We start from the raw sequence: 21,412 nt of genomic DNA, 5'->3' as shown, positions 1-21,412 counted from the left end.
AAATTACTGCTATGTATTTTTAATGTGGTAGCTCAGAGCCTCACACACAGTAGGCACCCAATAAAGATCAGTTAATGATGAACAGAGAAAGCTACAATCACATAGAAATTCTTCAGTAGGGAATTTCTTTTGAAGCAGCTTACACTCTTCAAGATGTCAAGTTATTTGTACTCATTTGTATGCAGTTAAAAATCATCTGCTTCATCCACGATGGGCAAGAGATAGAAAGAGTCTTGATATTCACATTCTTTCAGTAAGACTCCTCTGCACAGGTGTGATTTCTCTCTATACTGTACCTCCTGTAAATTGCTCTTCAGTTTATTTTGAATTAAAATTTAAACATTTGTTTACTTGGTGAAATCTTCAGGAAGCTGAACAGTTTGTCATCCTGGCTGTTACAAAACTTTTAGAGAGAAAAGCAATGCATTTGCAAGTAAAATGAACAGGAAATTGCTAATTAGGAATCCCAAAACAACCATGTGTTTTCCCAGGAATAGCATTAAGAACTTTTTAAGATAATAGTAAAAATAATAATAAAGTTTGTTGGTGAATAGCTCCCAAAAGACACATATGAGAAAGCATGATAAATACGTCATTATATAGACTAATGGATCAGGTTTGTGTATGCGTCTTGAGGCTTTCTGTTGACTTGGATGGAGTCCCAAAGAGAAGCTGACTTGCATGTCTGCATGAATAAATTCCTAATTAGCTGCTTAGTCCTCAGGCTTTTACATTCTACAAATAGCTTGATCTATCGGTCCGGACTAGAAAAGAACTTTTGGTCAAATAATATTTTTAAATCGTAGAACCAGATCATGTTGAAATTATCAAATTCAAAACATGGAGAAATCTTTAACCAAAATATCTGCACTAAAAATTGTATATAAAAATTCAACCTTCATTAGCGATGGTATTTATTTCTAATTCACGTCTTTCAAATGAAATAATATTATCATTAATAAACCATGTATTTTCCTTCCAGATTGTTTTTCTGGAGATGCTAGACTAAGAACAGATATGACTGATATTTACCTTATGTCTACTTTCAGTTACTCAGCAGTCTATTATCATCAGTATTTAAAAATCCAAAAATAGCCATTATTATGCAAAACTCTCTATATTGTATCATATATATTTGTATGAAAGAGCAGTGATTTTTAAAATGCTGTACCTCCTGAGCAATGTTACAGATCCGAATGTGGCTTAAATAATTAATTTCCATCGGTGATACTAAATATCTAAGGAGGATGTGATCAATGCTTTTCTTCCAGAAATACACAATACTTAAAATTCTGTCTGTGTTAAAGACTTCATCCATCTGAAATGCAAAATTCATTATGTAGAAGGTGCTCTGTACATCAAGATGGAATCCCATTAGATACCAAATCTGCTCTAAAATAGTCAAACAAGAATCTCGTATCATTTCTACAGTAAGATTAGTCATATCATGGAATCCAAACTTCCTTGCAATACAAATGTGTTCTTCCCTATTTTTTTAATAGTCTAATATCTTAGAAAAAAATTATTACCCAAAAAAGTAATTGTGATGGCCAAAGGCAGTAGTTCTCAAACTTAAGCGCTCATTAGAATCATCTGGAGAGCTCCTTAAAACATAGAATCTGGGACACTACTCTCAGGGTAGTGCACTGGCATTTCAATTGGTCCAAAGTAAGATATCATATCTTTCTGTATTTTGTACAAATATATGATACTTCTATTATAACATTTTAATGAATCATTATATTTTTAATTTTTTCCTTTTTCGGAAAACAACTAAAAGCAGTTGGTAAAAAAAATTATAAAAGCACATAGAAATATAATCAATTGCGCGGTGGCTCAAGCCTGTAATCCCAGCACTTTGGGAGGCCGAGACGGGCGGATCACGAGGTCAGGAGATCCAGACCATCCTGGCTAACACGGTGAAACCCCATCTCTACTAAAAAATACAAAAAACTAGCCGGGCGCGGTGGCGGGCGCTTGTAGTCCCAGCTACTCAGGAGGCTGAGGCAGGAGAATGGCGTGAACCTGGGAGGCGGAGCTTGCAGTGAGCTGAGATCCGGCCACTACACTCCAGCCTGGGCGACAGAGCGAGACTCCGTCTCAAAAAAAAAAAAAAGAAATAAATAAAATCAATCAACTTTTCCTCCTACACATGTCCTTTACCCCGCCTCTTCTTCTGTAGCATTTTCATATCACTAGCTATAAGGCTACCTCCTTCTTTATAAAAATCAAAATTATATTCTTTATTTTAATCTGCCATAACCATTTAATTATTTCCTTATTAATGGAGATTTTGGTTGTCATGCCTTGTGTTAGTATAAAATATGTGCAATTCATGCTCTTTTGTTTACATATGTTATTATACCTGAGAATGAAGTCTTACATTAGAAATAGATGATTCAGAGATCATATGTATTTGCAATATTGACACATGTTGCCCAGTTGCCCTTCAAAGATGCAAGAATAGCTTTCCCTCCATTGGGATGTTGAAATACCTTTTTCTCTACATGCTGGTGATTGCTATGAATTATCAAATTTAATGATCTTTCCAAATATAAGTGAAAAAATGGTTATTTGATTTTTAATTTGATTTGTATTTATTTGATTTTTAACATTGAGGGTGAGAATTTTGTTTCTTTGTTTAAAAGTCACTGATATGTTCTGTAAACTATCTATTCATGCACTTTGCCTACTTTTCTATTAGATTTTTGGCATTTTTCTAATTCAGCTGAGGAAGTATTCATTTAGTGGCGGGGTGATCTTTTGTGAGAAAAGTTGCATATGCTTTATTTTCAGTGTGGTTATGTGTTTGTAGCTTCTTTATGGTATCCATTTTTCTGCAAAGAAGATTTATATTTTCCAGATAACAAAACATGACAGACTTTCATTCACTATGAAAAATAACTTTTTATTCTTTAGAGGTATGTTTCTGGTTTTGTTCTCTTTTTTATTCTCCCTCTCATGTATACCACATATGAATTGGCCAATTTGAAATAAGATGTTGGTTTTCCCTCAAACTTTATATTCACAATTACCCTCCATAAAGCATCCAAATTATACAAATCTTTGCTCGTGTGAAATAAAAAATATGTACACACACACACACTCTCTCTCTCTCTCTCCCCCCCCAATCTTTGAACCAGAGCTCCTAAAGCCCTTATAAATAGTGGTAACTGGGATAATTTTCAGTTCTAATATTTGGTCCTTGACCCCATTTCCTGACACATAGTGTCTAAGACCTTTGTAATTTCCTGAGTGATAGGAGTGAGCATCTAACACATTCCTCCTAAATCCTCTGGAATTTCCTGGGTGATAGGAGCATCTTTTTTTCTAATGAGGTAATTCCTGATGGCCTCTTGGATGGGGGCTGGTCACCAGAAAAACCAAACCATGATTAGAAGCTTGGAACTTTCAGGTTGCTTTTCCATTCTCCAGAGAGGAGAAGGGCCGGGAATGGAGTTAATCAGTTGATGATTGATTTATACATTTATACTCAATGATTGATTGATCATGTCTACATGATGAAGCCTGAATAAAAATCCCAAAAGTAGGGTGTTCTGAGAGTTACCAGGTTGCTGAACATATGAAAGTGCTGGGAGGATGGCATGCCCAGAGAGGACTTGGAAGCTCCACATTCCTTCTTCCATTTCCTGCCCAATGTATTTATTCCCTTTGGCTATTCATGAATTGCACCCTTTATAATAAGAGAGTAAACACAGGCAAAGTGTTTCTCTGAGTCCTGTGAGCCCTTCTAGCAAATGACAAAACCCAAGAAGGGACTCATGAGAATCTTCAATTTGTAGCCAACTCATATGGAAGTTGTGCATAATCTGGGGACCTACCACTTGTGATTGGCATCTAAAGTGGGGTGCACCTTGTGGGACTAAGCCCTTAACATGTGAGGTCTGTGGTAACTCAGGTTAGTGTGGTAATTCAGTTGAATGATACAACATACAGTTGTTGTTCAAATAGAACTGGACGATTGCTTGGTGTGGGAGAAATTCCCACACTTCTGGTCACAAAAGTGTTCTGTGTTGAGTGTGAATACAGAGGAAAACAAATTCCCCCTACACTCAGTCTTATAGGTGGAAACCACCAATGACTTCTCACAGCACATAGAAAAAATCCAAGCTTCTTCCTGGACTTATTTAACCTGACACTTGCCCAAGCTACAGTATCATTCCAGACAATCCTCCAGCATCATCTGCATCACCCTGAGCCACAAACGCTGATTTCCCTTCTGTTCCTTAGACACATGAAGCATGGTATTCTCTCTAATTGGAAAATTCAGATCTTTCCACATATTCAGCCTAAATGTGATTTCTCCAGATAAGGTTATCCTGGATACTCAATCTAACATATCCTTAACCCAAGTTCTATGACATCAACTCCATGAGAGCATAGGTTTGCCATCTCATTCCTCACTACCTGTGATAATTAATTTTACATGGCAACTTGGCTAGGTACCCAGTGGGTTTGGTCAAATACCAGTCTACATGTTGCTGTGAAGGTAATTTTTAGATGTTATTAATATTTAAACCAGTAGACTTGGAGTAAAGCATCTTTGCCTCCATAATGTTGGCAGTCCTCATTCGATCAACTGAAAGCCTTAGGAGATACTAAGGTCCCCAGAAGAGGATGGAATTCTACCTTTAGACCACCTTTGGACTCAAGACTGCAACTTCTGGCAGGTTCCTTGCAGAATTTCAAGCCTAGAAGCATTCTCTGTAGATTTTGGACTTACCAGTGGCCACAATCACATGAGCCAATTCCTGAAAATAAATTACTTTCAGAGAGAGAAAGAGAGACAGCAAGATTGGTTTTGTTTTTGTTTTCTGGACAACAATGACTAATACACTACTACATGCAATCACATAGTAAGCCCTCTGACTGTAGGTGTGATGTTTATGCTGTGGCTCTCTCTACCCTACAGAGCATGAGTACTTACCTCTGTAGAAGCATGTATTCTAATTTGAGATGCATGATTTCATAGTAGATGTCAATGACTCAATTCCAAACCAATGTACAACACATTTTTTAGTAAATAGCAATACTTGTTATATTTAAATATACACTGCTTGTTAAAAACATGATATTTTTATTTTTATTTTATTTATTTATTTTTTTATTTTTATTTTTTTTTTTGAGATGGAGTCTCGCTCTGTCGCCCAGGCTGGAGTGCAGTGGCCGGATCTCAGCTCACTGCAAGCTCCGCCTCCCGGGTTCACGCCATTCTCCTGCCTCAGTCTCCCGAGTAGCTGGGACTACAGGCTCCCGCCACCTCGCCCGGCTAGTTTTTTGTATTTTTTAGTAGAGATGGGGTTTCACCGTGTTAGCCAGGATGGTCTGGATCTCCTGACCTCGTGATCCGCCCGTCTCGGCCTCCCAAAGTGCTGGGATTACAGGCTTGAGCCACCGCGCCCGGCCAAAAACATGATATTTTTATTTGGTACCAAATAATTTAACCATATTTATTCTAAAGTGTTGTTGATTTAATGATCTAATATAACTAAAAGGTCTAGATTCTGTCTAGAATAATTCAAAAATGAACATTTCACACCTATAATTACACTTTTCATTTTACTGAATATTTCATTTCTTCATGACTACTCTGAAGTAAGAAAATATTTTTATTTCTTTATTTTCCTGAAGAAGTAGATGCATGCGAATTATTTGCATGTGTGTGTTTAGACAATTTACTTTCAGAGTTTGATCTTTAATCAATTTTATACATAATTGCAGCCACAAAAAATTATATTAATCCTGTAAGCCAAAATGTGGCATTAATGTAAAAATAATTTCAAATCAAATTTTGTAAAAGTTTTTTCAATAATATCTAACAAATTTCCTTTGTTTTGAAAATACATCAGAAAAGAAGGATTTGGATGGTTGGACAATAAAATGTGCTATCTGATGAGCTATTCCGATAAATTCAATTAGACTACATTATAGTCTATTTGAAGAAAAATATATTATGAACAGGTGACTGTTCTTTTTCAATCTCCCTTCTAGCATTTTACTTTAAAATATAATAAATCATTCAACAATGAATTGATATGCTATGAAATGGAAATACTGGAACTAGACTAATAAACAATATTTTCCATTTGTGTAGTTTAGCAAACTTACATCCATTTTACTGAAAAGGGAATAGCTTTTCAGGTGTAACCTCAGTATGAAAACGAAGGATGAATAAGAAACTACTCTGGTTAAAGTAAGAACAGGCATCCTGGAGCCCTTGAAGACTGCTGCTGTTTTGCAATTACACAATCTGGTAGTCACAAGTCTATAGAACTGTGATGAAATCTGTACTCCCAAAGAGATAACAACTTCTGTGCCAAACAGATGGGAAAAGGTCCTTTAGGTTTCCACTTCAGTGAACTTTTATCTTCCTATCTTTTATCTTTTTATCTTCCTCTATTCAACCTCTGGACGCATGTAACAAGTTAAAAATAGTATCCTCGTACTGTGTCGGCATGGCAAGAAACTGAGTAGGCACACGGGAAAAGCGGATGTCATTTTTTCCTAGAGATTCAGTTTAAAATACCTATTTCCTTTGGGAACTCAGTGGATGAAGGGAGATGACTAGAATTGTATCAGCATTAAAGTTGCCGTGTCACCCAAAACAATCTGTTGTGTGATATACTGAAATTTAGCCTGGCTTCAGAAATTGATTTCCAATCAACTGATGGTTCATTAAGATCAACTCTAAGACTAACCAGTGAGTGAACATTCCCAAAGCACTAATTAGAAATAAGCGTTTTACTCTTATCTCTATAGAGCTTTTTCTTTGTATCTTAACTTTCAGTTCTCCCTTGAAAACACTGATATATTGCATGGGTTCAAGTGATTATCACTCTCCAGTTTGGAGTAGCTGATGAACTGCCTATTAAGATATAAATTCTCTGTGTTCGGATCCAACAAAATAACCATTTAAAGTATTGATAATGGAATATCTCCTACTCCCAAACCCAAATCCCTAATACTAATTTTTATTAACTCATTAAAGAACCTTCACTAGAGGCCACCAAACTCAGAGCATTTCACTCAAGAATGCATATGCCTTTGTCTTATAAATGGAAGTCTTCTGATCCAAGACAGAATCCATCCAATGAAGAGAAAATGTCAGTACAATACAGTTTCATTTTCACTGAAGTAAATGAGCATATTTTATTTAATAATAACATAACAGTTATTGACTGTTTACTATGTTATATCTAGGATGCTAAACTGTTTATGTGAATAACTCATTTAATTTTCAAATATTAGGTAGGTATTATTTTCACCTACTTTTTTCTTTTTTGAGATAAAGTCTCTCTCTGTCACCCAGGCTGGAGTACAGTGCACCATCTCTGCTCACTGCAACCTCTGCCTCCTGGGTTCAAGCAATTTTCTTGCCTCAGCCACTTGAGTGCTGAGATTGCAGGCACATGCCACCACACTCGGTTAATTTTGTATTTTTAGTGAAGACAGGGTTTCGCCATGTTGATCAGGCTGGTCTCGAACTCCTGACCTCGGGATCCTCCCTCCTCGGCCTCCCGAAGTGCTGGGATTACAGGCGTGAGCCACCGTGCCTGGCCTTACCCACATTTTAAAGACAAGAAAACTGATGCACTTAGAGATTAATGAGTATGTCTTAATTCACATCACTGGTAAGTGGTTAATCTTTATTGACAACCTTAGTACCATGGCTCCTGAACCTGTTCCTAACCACTGAGCCTTGTTGGCTTTATGAATGAATGGTTGCATTACAATGAATGAGACGAGGCTTTTAATACTAAATAGTCACCACATGCCCATGAAGCAGAAATGAAAGAGAATAGTGAGAAGGAGTAAACATAATCTGAAAGTTTTTACACAAATGAAAATAATGCAATATAGAGGCCACTAAACTCAGAGCATTTCACTCAAGAATGCATTTTCTCACACTCACATTCTTGCTTCCCAGTCTGCTGATTAAAATTCCATCCAACTTGAAAGACTTTGTAAACTGTTTCCACTTGTAAATATTTGTTCTATGTTCTTCTCTTCTATATCCTAATCTACATGAGAGATGGGCTTATGTCTATTTTGTGCATCACTGTATCCCTAGCATCTAGAACAGTGTTTGTGAAAGACTAGACAGTGACAAAATTATTTTTATTGTGTTGCTATATTTTTGTATTTATGTATTATAGAATTTTAAATGAATATAAATATACAGAAAATATAGTATAACACTCTGTTCCCATCAAACAGCTTCAATGATTACTCAGAAAACTTTACTTCAAATACAATATGACCCTCCTTCTCCCACTCACTGAATTATTTTTAAAGTATTCTCAGACATTATCTCATCTCATCCATAAATACTTTAAAGAATATATTTTAATTGAATGAAAACCCATATCACATATTACCTCTTTCATTAAATACTGTTGAATCCTCTCAATCAAAAAAGAATTTTCCCCTATTTGAAAGTCTCTGGGATTGTATACTTCTTTTATTTCAAAATCTGTTTTGCTGTGAACATGTTTTGTGAGCATGTTTTCTACCAGTTTTAGATTCCAAGTCCCTTAAAGATTGGGAAAATATCTCATATACCTTTGCATTCCATTCAAGGCCTACTGCAGTATCTTGAATTTGGAAACTAGTTTTCTGTCTTCTCCACACCACTTCCAAGTACATGGAAAAGGGTGCTAAAATAGTACTCTTTCTGTTTCCATTTCAGCTGAGAACAAGGGACAATAGATGGCACACACCCCTCACTTTCAGCGAGGTGCTAGACATGAAAAGCAGATGACTGAAACCTTGTTTTCAGTCCCAAAGTTTGACATCCACCTTAATTGAATAAAAGGATTGAACCTGAAGAGGCCAAAGCAGAGAACTTGTTTGAAGAAAGCTGGTTGAACTGCTACGACATTCCCTCATTCATTGGTCCTAGGTGAGAGAAGTGTTGAAGGATCCTTGGAGCTGGAAGGACTAAAAGGGCTGGTAGTTGGCCTATGCCTAAGCAAATGGAAAGCAGCCCATTCTTGTAGCAGAAGTTGGCTGTCTAGTGGCAGAGTAAAGAAAGGCAGCTGCATTAGGTGTAGGCCGTACTTCCACCGAAAGTAGAAAAGAAAGGGAAGGTTTCTATGGGCTAGAATAGATGATATGGGAGAAAAGAAACCCACCAAAAGATCTCAGCAGAAAGAGGCCAAAACGTTACCATCACGTGGAGAAATAGAGGGGAGAGACATTGTCTTAAGCACACAAAAGCTCTAGGGCATCAGTGGTTAATGCCTAGCTGTTAATTGAGGCTAGAAAACATCAATGAGAGATCATAAAATTACCAGTCACAAAGAGTGTTTTCTCCTCTCACCGCTTCTTTCTCCCTTTTGATCCATCATCTCCCCAGCTCCAAAATTCCCAACTACAAGCACAGGGGAGTCAGAAACATTGTTTGAAGGACGAGGAGAGTGCAAGGTTGGCACACGAACCTGAAACGGTTCACAAACACACCCTACTAGGGACTCTTAGACTGAAACAGAAACTAACTGGAGGAGGGGAAAAACAAAGAGTGAATTTCACACGTTTGATTATTAGGTTGGACTGGACATTTTCATTACCAAATTTACACTGTTTATGGAACTAATCCATAATGAAAGATCCTTCAGGCACTAATAGTGACCAAAAAAGTTCTGACAGCTGGCCATGATTTTATTCTGGTGACAAGGTAAAAATGGCATTCCTAGAGGATTTAATGTTTCTACTCAAGACCTTTCTGAGTCTGGCTCTCTGAATGTAATGATTACATACCCTTAACCAGAGACAGCTGATTACCAAGCCAATCAGTCATTAAAGAGAGATATGAAAGAACTATCTCAGCTCAGAAGATGAGATAGCATGAAATTACTGCTGCATTCATAGAGCATTTTTAGAAAAGACCAAAATGTGTATATCGACCTGAGAATGATGAATATTTTCCTAGGCTTTAACAGTAGTTAGGAATGTCAGGACTTGGAGCCAAGTTAATAAAATGTGCATGTCCTTGCAAACATCTCCTGTATTACAGTTGGCCCTCTGTATCCACCAGTTCCACATCAAGGATTCAACTGTGTTCAAGGATTCAACCAACTGCAAATCAAAAATATTTGAAGAAAAAAAAAATACAAAAATAAAAAACAATATCAAGTTTTAAAAAACAGTATAACAACTGTTTACATAGAATTTACATTGTATTTGGTACTATATTTAGTCTAGAGATTTAAAGTACACAGGAGGAGATACATAGGTTATATGCAAATACTACCCCATTTTATATCTGGGACTTGAGCATCCTTGAGTTCTGGTATTTGAGAGAGGTCCTGGATACAATTCCTCATGGATACAAAGGGGCAACTATATTTGTTATAGACCCAAACCATGAGATAACTACTCAGGGACTATCACTGAAATAAAAATTACCTAAAAGGAAAATGGAAGGCAGGGAGAGTCCGACTGTGGCATAGGGATATTACACAGCCAAGAATCCTGCAAATTTATTTTATGTTGATTTCAAACCATCAGCTATACCTGTACTTGTCTAACTGAACCTAGACTGTATATTCTGCAATGTGATGAATTCTGTAGTCCCTTACATCTGAAACTGCACTTTTTATTTTTGTTACAAATAAGCAGAAATGTTTCAGTTCTTCCCTTACTGAAGATTGCAAACTCAGACTTTTGACCTTGGGCGGGTCTTTGCATGTGGATCTAACCCTCATTCCAGGGCCTCATCTTTTTGATAGGAACAATCCCACCCAACATGTCTCTAACCCAAAACATTTCAGATTAATGGAGTTCTTTAGATTTCCATTTCACAAAAATGTCCATGAAAGTGCATACCATGAGACGTACATGGTCTTAAAGTTGTCTGGGGAAAAAAAAAAAAAAACCACAACAACAACTCAGCATCCAGAGTCAGCATAGATGGTAACTTGTATGATTCATCTCCCTTCAGGCATCAACTTCACTTTGGACCCACATATTCCCCATCAGAGTGTTATCACCAAGTCCAAAGTCCTAAATCTCTTAGTTCTCACTAATGCTTATAAAAATGCCATTCCCTCAGAGTCTTGTTATCTTCAAAGAATTACTCATTGATGTTCAATGATATTAATAATTCTTAGACTCTCAGATAATACAGGAGCTCAATTCCAAAAGAAACTGCAATAGAGAAAAAGAAAGAAGATGTGTGACATATAAATGCAAAAAAAAAAAAAGTATTATAGGTGTCACAGTGCATTTAGGGGTTAAAATGAAACGCAAATGAGGGGCTTCATCCCCCTACGATTCAAGACGAAAGTGAGAGTTTGGCAAACCTGAATATACAGTTGCATGGAGAAAATCATTTAATTGAAAATTATTCAGTTAATTGTGGGCATTTCAAGCTCCATGGTAGACTGCTGAAGTGAGGAAGAAGTCTTCAAATCACACTTTTTAAGCAACCTCTAATCCTGAACCAAATATGATAGGCTATAGGTATGATAATGATAATTATCAGGAAGGTATAAATTAAGGATATGAGAAACTGATTGGATAGGTAGAATTTGCCAGAGGGGGGAAAAAAAAGAAATAGAAAACAAACTGGTGTTTAAGTCATAAAGAACATTCTGCCTTTGCACAACAAACATAGGAAAAGCAACCAGTTGTTACATTAATAAAATTCAGAAATTCAGACAATCCTGAGACCTGATTGTTTTTAAAATGAAGCTTAAAACTTTTGGAAACTAGGACAGATGTTAAATAGGAAACATATAATTGAATGCTGTAAGGTCAGGAAGAAAAAAGAAAGATTGAAATTGAAGTGGCTTTCCAGCTAGATAATGGGTAAAAGAAAAAAAAAATTGAGGTTAACAAAATTATGGTCAGGAAAACTGTCATTGCCTGGGTGGAAAGAAAAGTGAAAATGGTAGAGTACAAACTCTCAGAGATTTATAAAGTTTTCTATTTTATCTGATTTTAAAAACTCACGCACAACCAGTTGAGGAAAAGGATAAGCTTATCATAACAGCTAGAAAAGAGAAAACTGGATTATGAAAGAAGCATTCAGGAACGTTAACTTAAGATGAAGAGAAATAATGTGACATATTAATTTTACCAGGGTGCTACGATATTACAAAATATATATTTGGTCTTCTTCCCCATTTCTCAGCATATGTGAAAATCATTGGAATCTCCAAAGTGCTTTTTGTATGCTAAGTTGACTGACACTTCAGAAAGACAGAAGCATGATCAGAGGGTTGGGACTTTCAGCCCCATCCATCAACCTCCAGGGAGGGAAGAGGGGCTGAAGGTCAAGTTGATCACCAATGGCCAATGGCAAATTTAATCATGTCTCCATAAAAATTCAAGAGGACAAAGTTGAAAGAACTTCTGGAGAGCTGACACAAAGAAGTTCTTGGAGGCGGCTGTTCTTGGAGGGAAGTTCTTGGAGGGAAAGGACACGGATGCCCCTCCCCCCTTACCCCATAGTTTGCCCTAGGCATCTCTTCATCTGTACTCTTTGTAATATCCTTGATTAAAAAAAGTGGTAAACATAAGTGTTTCTCTGAATTCCATGAACTGCTCCATCAGATTCATTGAATCCAAAGAGGCGGTTGTAGAAACCCCAACTTGGAACCAGTAGGTCAGAAGTTCTGGAGGTTGGGACTTGTAACTGGTCTCAGAAAGGTAGAGCAGTCTTGGGGACTGAGCTCCCAGCCTGTGGGATCTCCAGGTAGATAGTGTTGGAATTGATTTGGAGGACACTCATCTGGTTTTGGATGCTTGGTGTGTGGTGAAAAAAACCCATACTTTTGGTCACAGAAGTTCTGTGTTGATGATTGTTGAGGTGGTATAAAAGCAGAGGAAAAATGCGATTTGAGAGATTTCCTCAAAAAGATACTTAACAGATACTGTCTAGTTTAAGAGTCATTGTGGAGGTCAATTCCTGGAGACTGAGGGATAGTTACAGGATTATCGGTTAATCAAAAGGGAAAAGGAAGCCCTGGCAATTAAGGAGCTGTCACCTGAACTTCAATGCCCAGAAAGAAAGGAACGAATCATCAAACAATCAATTTGTAATCACAGAGAACTGAGAACAAAGACTGAAATGCCTTTCAGAGAACAATGTTGCTTCGCAATGAAGAGACAGGAAGGGGAGATAAAAGAGACTATAAGAGATACAGACTACATGGATTTCAATAATATTTTCATCCTAAATCAGAAATTGTTTGAACTGTTGACCTCAGTGTTGCAGCAGACTACATGATATGAATACAGTCTTCAAAATCATTTGAGTTAAATAGATTTTGTTTCAAAAATTAAACTCTTTATACACTACAGATATTTGAGACATTTTCATCTACAATCACAAAGGAATTCCACCTCTTTTGATCAGCACATAGGTGAGTTCACACAATTTTACAGGACTGTCATGACATTAAAATAGTCTGTATGGCTCTCCTAGTCTTTGAAGCAGAATGTCTGTGCACGTAAATAATCATATCAATCACCTCCTTAAAAATGCCTGCAGGAGAAGAAATCTTGCCAAAATAATTGCTTCACTCTTATAATGAAGAATAGACTTAATCTTGGCCACCAGTTTAGCCTATTGATGTGTTTGGCTTAACTCCTCTAGAATGAACCTGATGGGTATTATAACCTACCATAAAAAAGGAAAACAATCTATCATCCCCAAATGTAATATACATTCACTTGCTGTCCATTTCTTCAAAACTGAATGGCATTACTTACCTGAACTAACTGCAGGTCTCTGAAATGAATCTCACATATGAGGATTGCTTAGAGCTTTTCACCACAGATCACTGCTATACTTCGTGTTTTTTTCTCAAGGAGAAAGTGGTTAATAATTTAAGATTGTAACGGTGATCAGGACTTGACTTTATTTAGAAACTCTCCTAAATTCAGCAGTTCAGTATTGAAGCATATGTATCAATGCTTTGACAAAACTATATCACAAAATTACTAGGAAAATCTGAATTAGTAGAAATTAAATGTATAAATAGAACTTTTCACAACATGAATTTTTACTTTTTTTGAGAATTATAAAACATAAAAAACAATAATGGCCCATAATTCTTGTATCATTTTAACACCTGTTTTCATTTAAAATAAGTATGTACAATACAAATGAAAAAAATAAAAGACCTCCCCACCCCCTGGTACTTTGTCCTAAATTTAGGCATATTAACAATTTTCTTGTAACTTTCCAGAAATAGTCTATGCAGACCCAAAATTAATATCTATTTTATTTTTTTTCAAATCTGCCAGTAAAATATACCCTATCCTGTTTCTAGCTAATGTTGTTTAATTATTTGACATCATTCCACAGTAGCAGATATAAATATGTATCTCTTTAACTGCTATGTAACATTTCATGATACCATAATCAATCAATGAGAATTGATGGATATTTATATTTTACCATTGAGTTGGCATTGAGAAAAAAAATCTCATTCTAAATTTACATCAAGGGGATGGAACTGGAAGCCATTATGTTGAGTGAAATAAGCCAGGCACAGAAAAACTTCACGTATTCTCAATCATTTGTGGGAGCTAAAAATTAAAACAATTGAATTCATGGAGATGGAGAGTAGAAGGATGGTTACCAGAGGCTGGGAAGAGTAGTGGGAAGAGGGTAATGGGGATAATTAATAGGTACAAAAATATAGTTAGACAGACTGAATAAAATCTAGTATTGGATAGCACAACAGGGTGACTGTAGTCACCAATAATTTATTGTACATTTTAAAGTAACTGAAAGTATAATTGGAATGTTTATAACACAAAGGAATGAATGATAAGTGCTTGAGTTGATGGGTACCTCATTTACTCTGATGTGATTATTAGATATTGCATGCCTGTATCAAAATATCACATGTACCCCATATACACCTGCTATGTGACACATAAACATTAAAAATGAAAAAAATAAAGAATTGACTGAGTCAGGACTAAAATTAAAATTTTAAGTTAATTTTTTAAGTCAAAGGACACCAAATTTTCTCATCACCAAATAGAAAAGAGATAGAGTCTAATCAGCTTACTTGGGGGATTAAAAGTGAAGTATTGGGGGAATTAAATAATGCTTCTGAAACCCTCATTTCACTGCAACAGAATAATCAGGGCTGAAACATGCTCATTTTGGAAGTAGCCTTAGAGGTGGTGGAAGTGTGTGAGGCTCATCTGCTGGCCCTGGGAACCGAAGGGGACAAGAAAAGGTTGGGGACCCATGAGACAGAAATGGAAGAGAAAAATGTGCTCAAGAGAGGGAAAATGTCCATTAAGGTGATGAGGTTGGAAGAATTATTTGAAGACAGTTAAGGCACAGTGAAGCTTGTTCACAAGAGACTGGAGTCTCTATGCACTAGGAAGTGGCTAACAGGAGTCCGTGGTGGTATAGGAAAGGGAAGGCATTAGCTGGAACCAAATGAGAATGCTAATAATCACACACTTCGCTGATCAGAAATGTGGATGGTTTTCATGGAGAATCCTTGCTAACTATGTGTTTTTTTAAATTCATAAACCATGAATGAGGTCTTTAGAAATACATTATGTAGAATAAAATACATTATTTCAGCTGAAAATGCTATCACTCTAAAACGTTTCCCCAAATCATTGATTTCTCCAACAGTATTTCCCATTACACAAAGCCCAGACCAACTGGTCAAGAGAGGAATGGGATAAATTCAAATTAAGGTTCTTGCGGCTGTAGATTCAGATAATATAATACACCATAATGTAATGTAGTATATTAAATATATTTATATAATAATTTTTTTTATTAATCACTATGGGTTTCTCATTAGTCTTTGTAGAAATATACAAAAAGTTCAATTCCAGTTTGAACAATTTGAAAAAATATTATGTCAAAGTAGAATTTAATTACTGGATCTAAGAAGCAGAAATGCTGACATGAATACATTAAGAACTCAAAGTACAAGAATGCTATCACTTCTCTCAGTAAAAGCAATAAAGAAATATTTGCAAAATTCTTACATTGCAACATCCAAGGTGCATAATGAAAAAAGAGCACTGGCCATATCAGCCAATTATTTTATTTAAATTTAAATAGTTTTTGTCTTCAATATTTTTTTCTATGAACTCTATGAGATATTCAGATATTCAGGATATTAATAAAATAATCATTTAATATTTTAGGAATGTGGCTCTCAACTATAATGAAAATGATCACCCAGAAATATATAAATGGCTTTGTTATATAACTTTCTATTAAAAATTGATTATAGTATGTTTATCATAGCAAAGTTAATTTGCTAAATAATGTTTTAAATGAACTCATCACTTTTGTGGCAACTAAACCACGTATCTGCATATAGAGTAGGTTTATTTGTAAGTCATTGTATTAGTCCATTTTCATAGTGCTATGAAGAAATACCCAAGACTGGTTAATTTATAAAGGAAATAAGCTTAATCAACTCATAGTTCAGCATGAGTTCAGGAACCCACAGTTCCCGAGAGGCCTCAGGAAACTTACAATCATGGCATAAGGGGAAGCGAATATGTCCTTCTTCACATCACAGCAGCAAAGAGAAGTATATATGCACAGTAAAGGCAGAAGCCCCTTATAAAACCATCAGATCTCGGGAGAATTAGCTCACTATCCCAAGAACAGGATGGGGGAAACCATCCCTATGATTAAATTATCTCCCACCAGGTCCCTCCCAGGTCACCTGGGATTATGAGAACCACAATTCAAGATGAGACTTGGGTGAGGACACAGCCAAACCATATCTGTCAGAAAGCTTAACACCCTGTCTTTCATTTTGGAGACTGCTCAGAAATATATGTTAACAGATTCAAATCCAAAGTATACTTTTTAATGGATTCAATCCAAAAAGTAAAATGTATAAATAAAAATATATTTGTTTTATAGTTTAACAGATTCAGATCCAAACACAAAACCTCATCATCCTACATTCTCTAATAACCACCAGTATTGGCAAATCAAGAGACTTTTCCCCAACCAGTTTAATTGACCACAGAGGGAGAATTTATGACTTTCTCAAGCTCAAGAGATTGCTCGAAAGTACAATCAGTTATAGGAAATAAAGGAAAAGAAACTGTCAAAGAAATTCTAGACAGGGAGGAAAAAAAATAAACATGGAATTTCACTCCTAAGTTTGAGAATAATTGACAACATACAAATGAACAATGCCTCTAAAAGAGATATATATATATATGTGCCCCCACTAGTACATAGTCTCTCTCTCTTTCTCTTTCTCAATCTCTGTCTCTCTCTTTCTTGCATGCTCTGTTTCTTTCTATCAGAACATTGCAGGATGGACACATTGTTAGGACACATATCCATATACCAATGAATATTTGTATAGGTATTCACATTTCCCTGAATTTCCTCACTTTCTAATACTCATGAATTTAAACTAAAAAGAAATACAATATTTGGTAAACAACAGACAGACTGGATAAAAAAAAATGGTGTTTAATTCAAAAGTAGGATTGTTGGGTAATGGTAAAAGAGAAGACTTTCAAAATACCACAGAATGCTATTATAGTTTTAAGATACCTAAAAGGATCAGGTTTTGATGTTCTTTTCTTTGTTTTTTAACAAACTGAAGATGAGTATTTAATGTAGACTGTAAATTGTGTGACAAAGTTAAGACTGAATTAATCCCCTTAAGATTTGGAAAAAGAAAGCAAGGTTGATGTAACCAGTAGGTTTTCATAGACCACATAAAATACCTTTTTACTATATCTTCTCCATTCCAGCAGGGAAGTCCATCTGCAGCAGCTAATTCATTAGCACAAAGCTGATCAGCTAGACCTCCATAGAATGACCTGTACAGTCGAAGGCTGTTGATAAATTCTCTAAATGAAAGAAGAAAGAAAACAATTAAAACTAAACATCCACAATAAAGGCCATCAAAAATGATATATATTGTTGTACATAATGTTTAGGATATAATTTTATATTGTTATGCACAATGTTTAGAATATAATTTTTTCAATTTTCTCTCTTTGTTTGCATATATTTTAAATACTTTTCTAACCACCAAGATGAAAATACATTATCTTTTTTTAGAAAAAAGCTGGTATTTTAATTTATTCTTAGGAAAAAAGGAATCACTGGGTATGAATCTTGTATAATTCCACATCCAAGAGGTTGGGAATAGGATATACTGATGCATACAGACAGACATTACTTTGTTTAGCCTCCCTAAAAGTCCTCATTACATGCTGTCATTTACGTCACCATAAGAGTACTAACACTTTTCTTTTCCCTGTGGAAAATGTCAGAGACTTACAACATGCCAAGTGATTGCTTTCTGATGAAAAGTGTACTAGGTTATTTTCCTATCTGGGTCTTCTTGGTATCTAAGAATAAAAAGTAATATCTTTACTAAATATGACCCAAAACCCAGACATGTAAATTTCAGAAGCATGAAAATAAAAGTTTTTGGAAGGAATAATATTTAATATATTGACTAAGATTTTTTCCTCCCACACTACTTTCCTTCCCCGTATCAATTATGGGAGGAAAAATTCAACAACGAGCATGTTTGTTTTGTTTTAATTTAGAAAGCAAAAACTTCTGAGTTTTAAAACCAAGGCTTTGGAGGACCAAGAACTTGAGTTTTAATATTTCAAAAGGCCAAGTCCTAAAGACCTTCATTATGATTTTTTTTTTTACATAAACAATTGCTTTGGAAAAAGAAATGAAAAGGCCTAGGCTGATCATAGGAGATGCTCTCTAGACCAGAAGGAAGGGACAGAAGAAGGAAATGTTGGAAGGAAAGTAAACTTTAGAAATTCATGGAATAAGCAGTTAAAACGTAGCAATTATGAAATGTCATCCCTCATTAAATTTAAAAATATAATTTGTTTAAAAATGAGATCAAAGAAGAAGGGTGATTCTAAATTATAGCTGGAGTAACTAATTTTTAAAAAATTAAATCTCATTTTGTGACATCTGTTACTCAAGATCATTAATTTTTAGTTCTCTCTCCTATTATTTTTGTTTTGTTTTGTTTTAGAGATGATATCCTGCTATGCTGCCCAGGCTGGACACAAACGTATTGGTTTTTAAAGAACTATTTGTGAATATTGCTGTAGTTGATTTGTAAAAAAGATAAATGTTACTTTCAAATATGTAACATCAAAACTCATAGAGAAAATCAGACATTTTTAGTATAAGTATTTGGTGAGTATTTAAATCATATTTACTACTTTAAGTCAGTTTCCTTTGCCAGAAAATAAGTCCCTCAAAGATGGCTATATCTCTACTATAGCAACTGGAATGCATGAACAAATACCAATTTATATGTTGAAGCTACTAAAACATAATTGAGGAGGCAGACTAATTCATTTTTAGAAAGGTGGGGTTTAATGAATGGCAGGATGTGTGACTCCTGTCCTAAATTGCATTCACTATAAATGATCACTTGTTTGGAATCAAAGAGTCTTCTAGCAATGAAGAGACCAGGCCCAAATTGATGGAATGTTGAGACTTTTAAATTGATGATGTAAAACTGAATATATTTTTATGGACCCTAAGTCACCTACTGCAGTCTTGGTGGATAGCACCAGGTTCATTTCTCCCTTCAAAATCAATAGATCCTCATAGGGAAAGCTTTACATCTTTCTTTTCCAGTCCTCTTTCCCACAACTATACTGTCATTGCCTTAGTCCAAGCCTTTATCATCTTTCTCTGGACTTACTACACTAAGATTACATCCCTCCTATCTCTTCCCATTCTCAATGACAGTAGCTTTCTAAAATTCAAATTTGATATTCCAGAGATTACGTTACTCACTTAAAGTCCTTCAAAAGCTTCTCTACAGCATTTTATCCAAGTTTCTTGGAAAGACGTGCAAGTTATCTTCTCACCTCAATTTCAACAACAACTCAAACCATACTTTAGGGTCCCACAAAAGTGAGGTACTTTCTGTTTCCCAAACACACTGTCATACCATTGCCCATATTTAATCTGAAAGGATTGTATCCTAGAAGATTTCCAGTCATTCTATGAACCATCATCTATAAATTATTGGTCAAAAAGTAAGAAACACTATTGAGTGCTAAGTTTTGTATTGGCACTAAAGATTCACAGGTAAGCAAGAGAGCCCCTGCCTTCTAAGAACACACATTTTGGGGAAAGCCTACAATGATAAGACAATGTTAATAGAGCCAAATTTTAGTGCACAGATGAATCAGAAGATATTTACAAAACAAGGTAATATTTCAGTGCTCCATGCAAAACAAACAAGCAAACCAAACAAAAAGTCAGGATGAGTAACGGTAAGAGGAAAGAAAATACAGGTAGTATGCAATTTCATTAGTGGGGACTGTGCTTATGGGAATGAATTATGGTGAAATGGTAAGAAGAAACCATTTTATCATCAGTCTTATTGCTCATCATAAGATGTTTCTGTTTTATTCAAAAGGAAGTTGGAACCATTAAGTTTTCCAGCAAGCAGGTGTCATCATCATCATGGCAGCAGTTTGGGAGTAGAAAGCAGTGAGGTCACTTAGGTGGCTATCACCTGAGCAGAAGAAACCCTGAGGATGTGAGAAAGAGCCTGTCAGTGAACATAAAAACAAGTGAAAGATTTGAAAGACATTAGGAATCCAGAATTGACAGGCTAAAGGAAGAATGTTAAGATAACACACACAATTTCTAATTGTGTTTTCCCCCTGCTCATGTGAGGGATGCTCATGTCATTCGCTGAGATGAGAAATAAAGGAAGGGAAATCTCACCTTCCCAGGGTCCCACACTATACTTATGATCATCCTTATCTCACTCCATATTTTCGTCTTTCCAAGGCACACATCACTTTCTAGCCACTTATGTAATATACAGATTAATCAGGCCTTATTGTTTCTTAACTGTCTCCATGGTCTGGAATAAAATATTCAGGCAGGCAGAAATGTTGTTGTTTGTTTTGTTCACTGCCATAAATCATAGAGCAATGGTGTTACATACAGTAGCCCCAATAAATAGTCATCAAATTAATAAATGAGTGAAGACTAAGGAATTAATGGTTTCATTCTCAACATGTTCAGTCTGAGATTTCTTTGGAATGTCTAGATAGAGAAATCAAATAGAATGCTACTTTCAAACTTACTAGGTATAAATCTCATCTGGGGATTTTCCCAAAATGCAGATTCAGATTCAGTAGTTCCAGGGCAGGTCTCAAGACTGTACACATCTGCCAGGCGCGGTGGCTCACGCCTGTAATCCCAGCACTTTGGGAGGCTGAGATGGGCGGATCACGAGTTCAGGAGATCGAGACCATCCTGGCTAACACAGTGAAACCCCATCTCTACTAAAAATACAAAAAATAAGCCAGGCGTGGTGGCGGGCGCCTGTAGTACCAGCTACTAGCGGAGGCTGAGGCAGGAGAATAGCGTGAACCCGGGAGG

The 21,412-nt window shown here is 35.9% G+C and overlaps 1 protein-coding gene across 2 annotated transcripts in view; it reads right to left on the bottom strand.

Annotated features, from left to right (window-relative positions):
• GPC5 (glypican 5) overlaps nucleotides 1-21,412 on the bottom strand; it is a 1,453,194-nt gene that overhangs the window by 1,084,276 nt on the left and 347,506 nt on the right. For both annotated transcript variants that reach the window (XM_005586085.5, XM_065533383.2), the window contains exon 5: nucleotides 17,731-17,856. In XM_005586085.5, the coding sequence (XP_005586142.3) occupies nucleotides 17,731-17,856 (126 nt within the window). The remainder of the gene's footprint in view (nucleotides 1-17,730; nucleotides 17,857-21,412) is intronic.

The sequence above is a fragment of the Macaca fascicularis genome, chromosome 17, assembly GCF_037993035.2.
Source record: "Macaca fascicularis isolate 582-1 chromosome 17, T2T-MFA8v1.1".
NCBI classification, from domain to species: Eukaryota; Metazoa; Chordata; class Mammalia; order Primates; family Cercopithecidae; genus Macaca; species Macaca fascicularis.
Note: the sequence above shows the minus strand (reverse complement) of the source record. Positions and strands in the feature narration are given on the sequence as shown.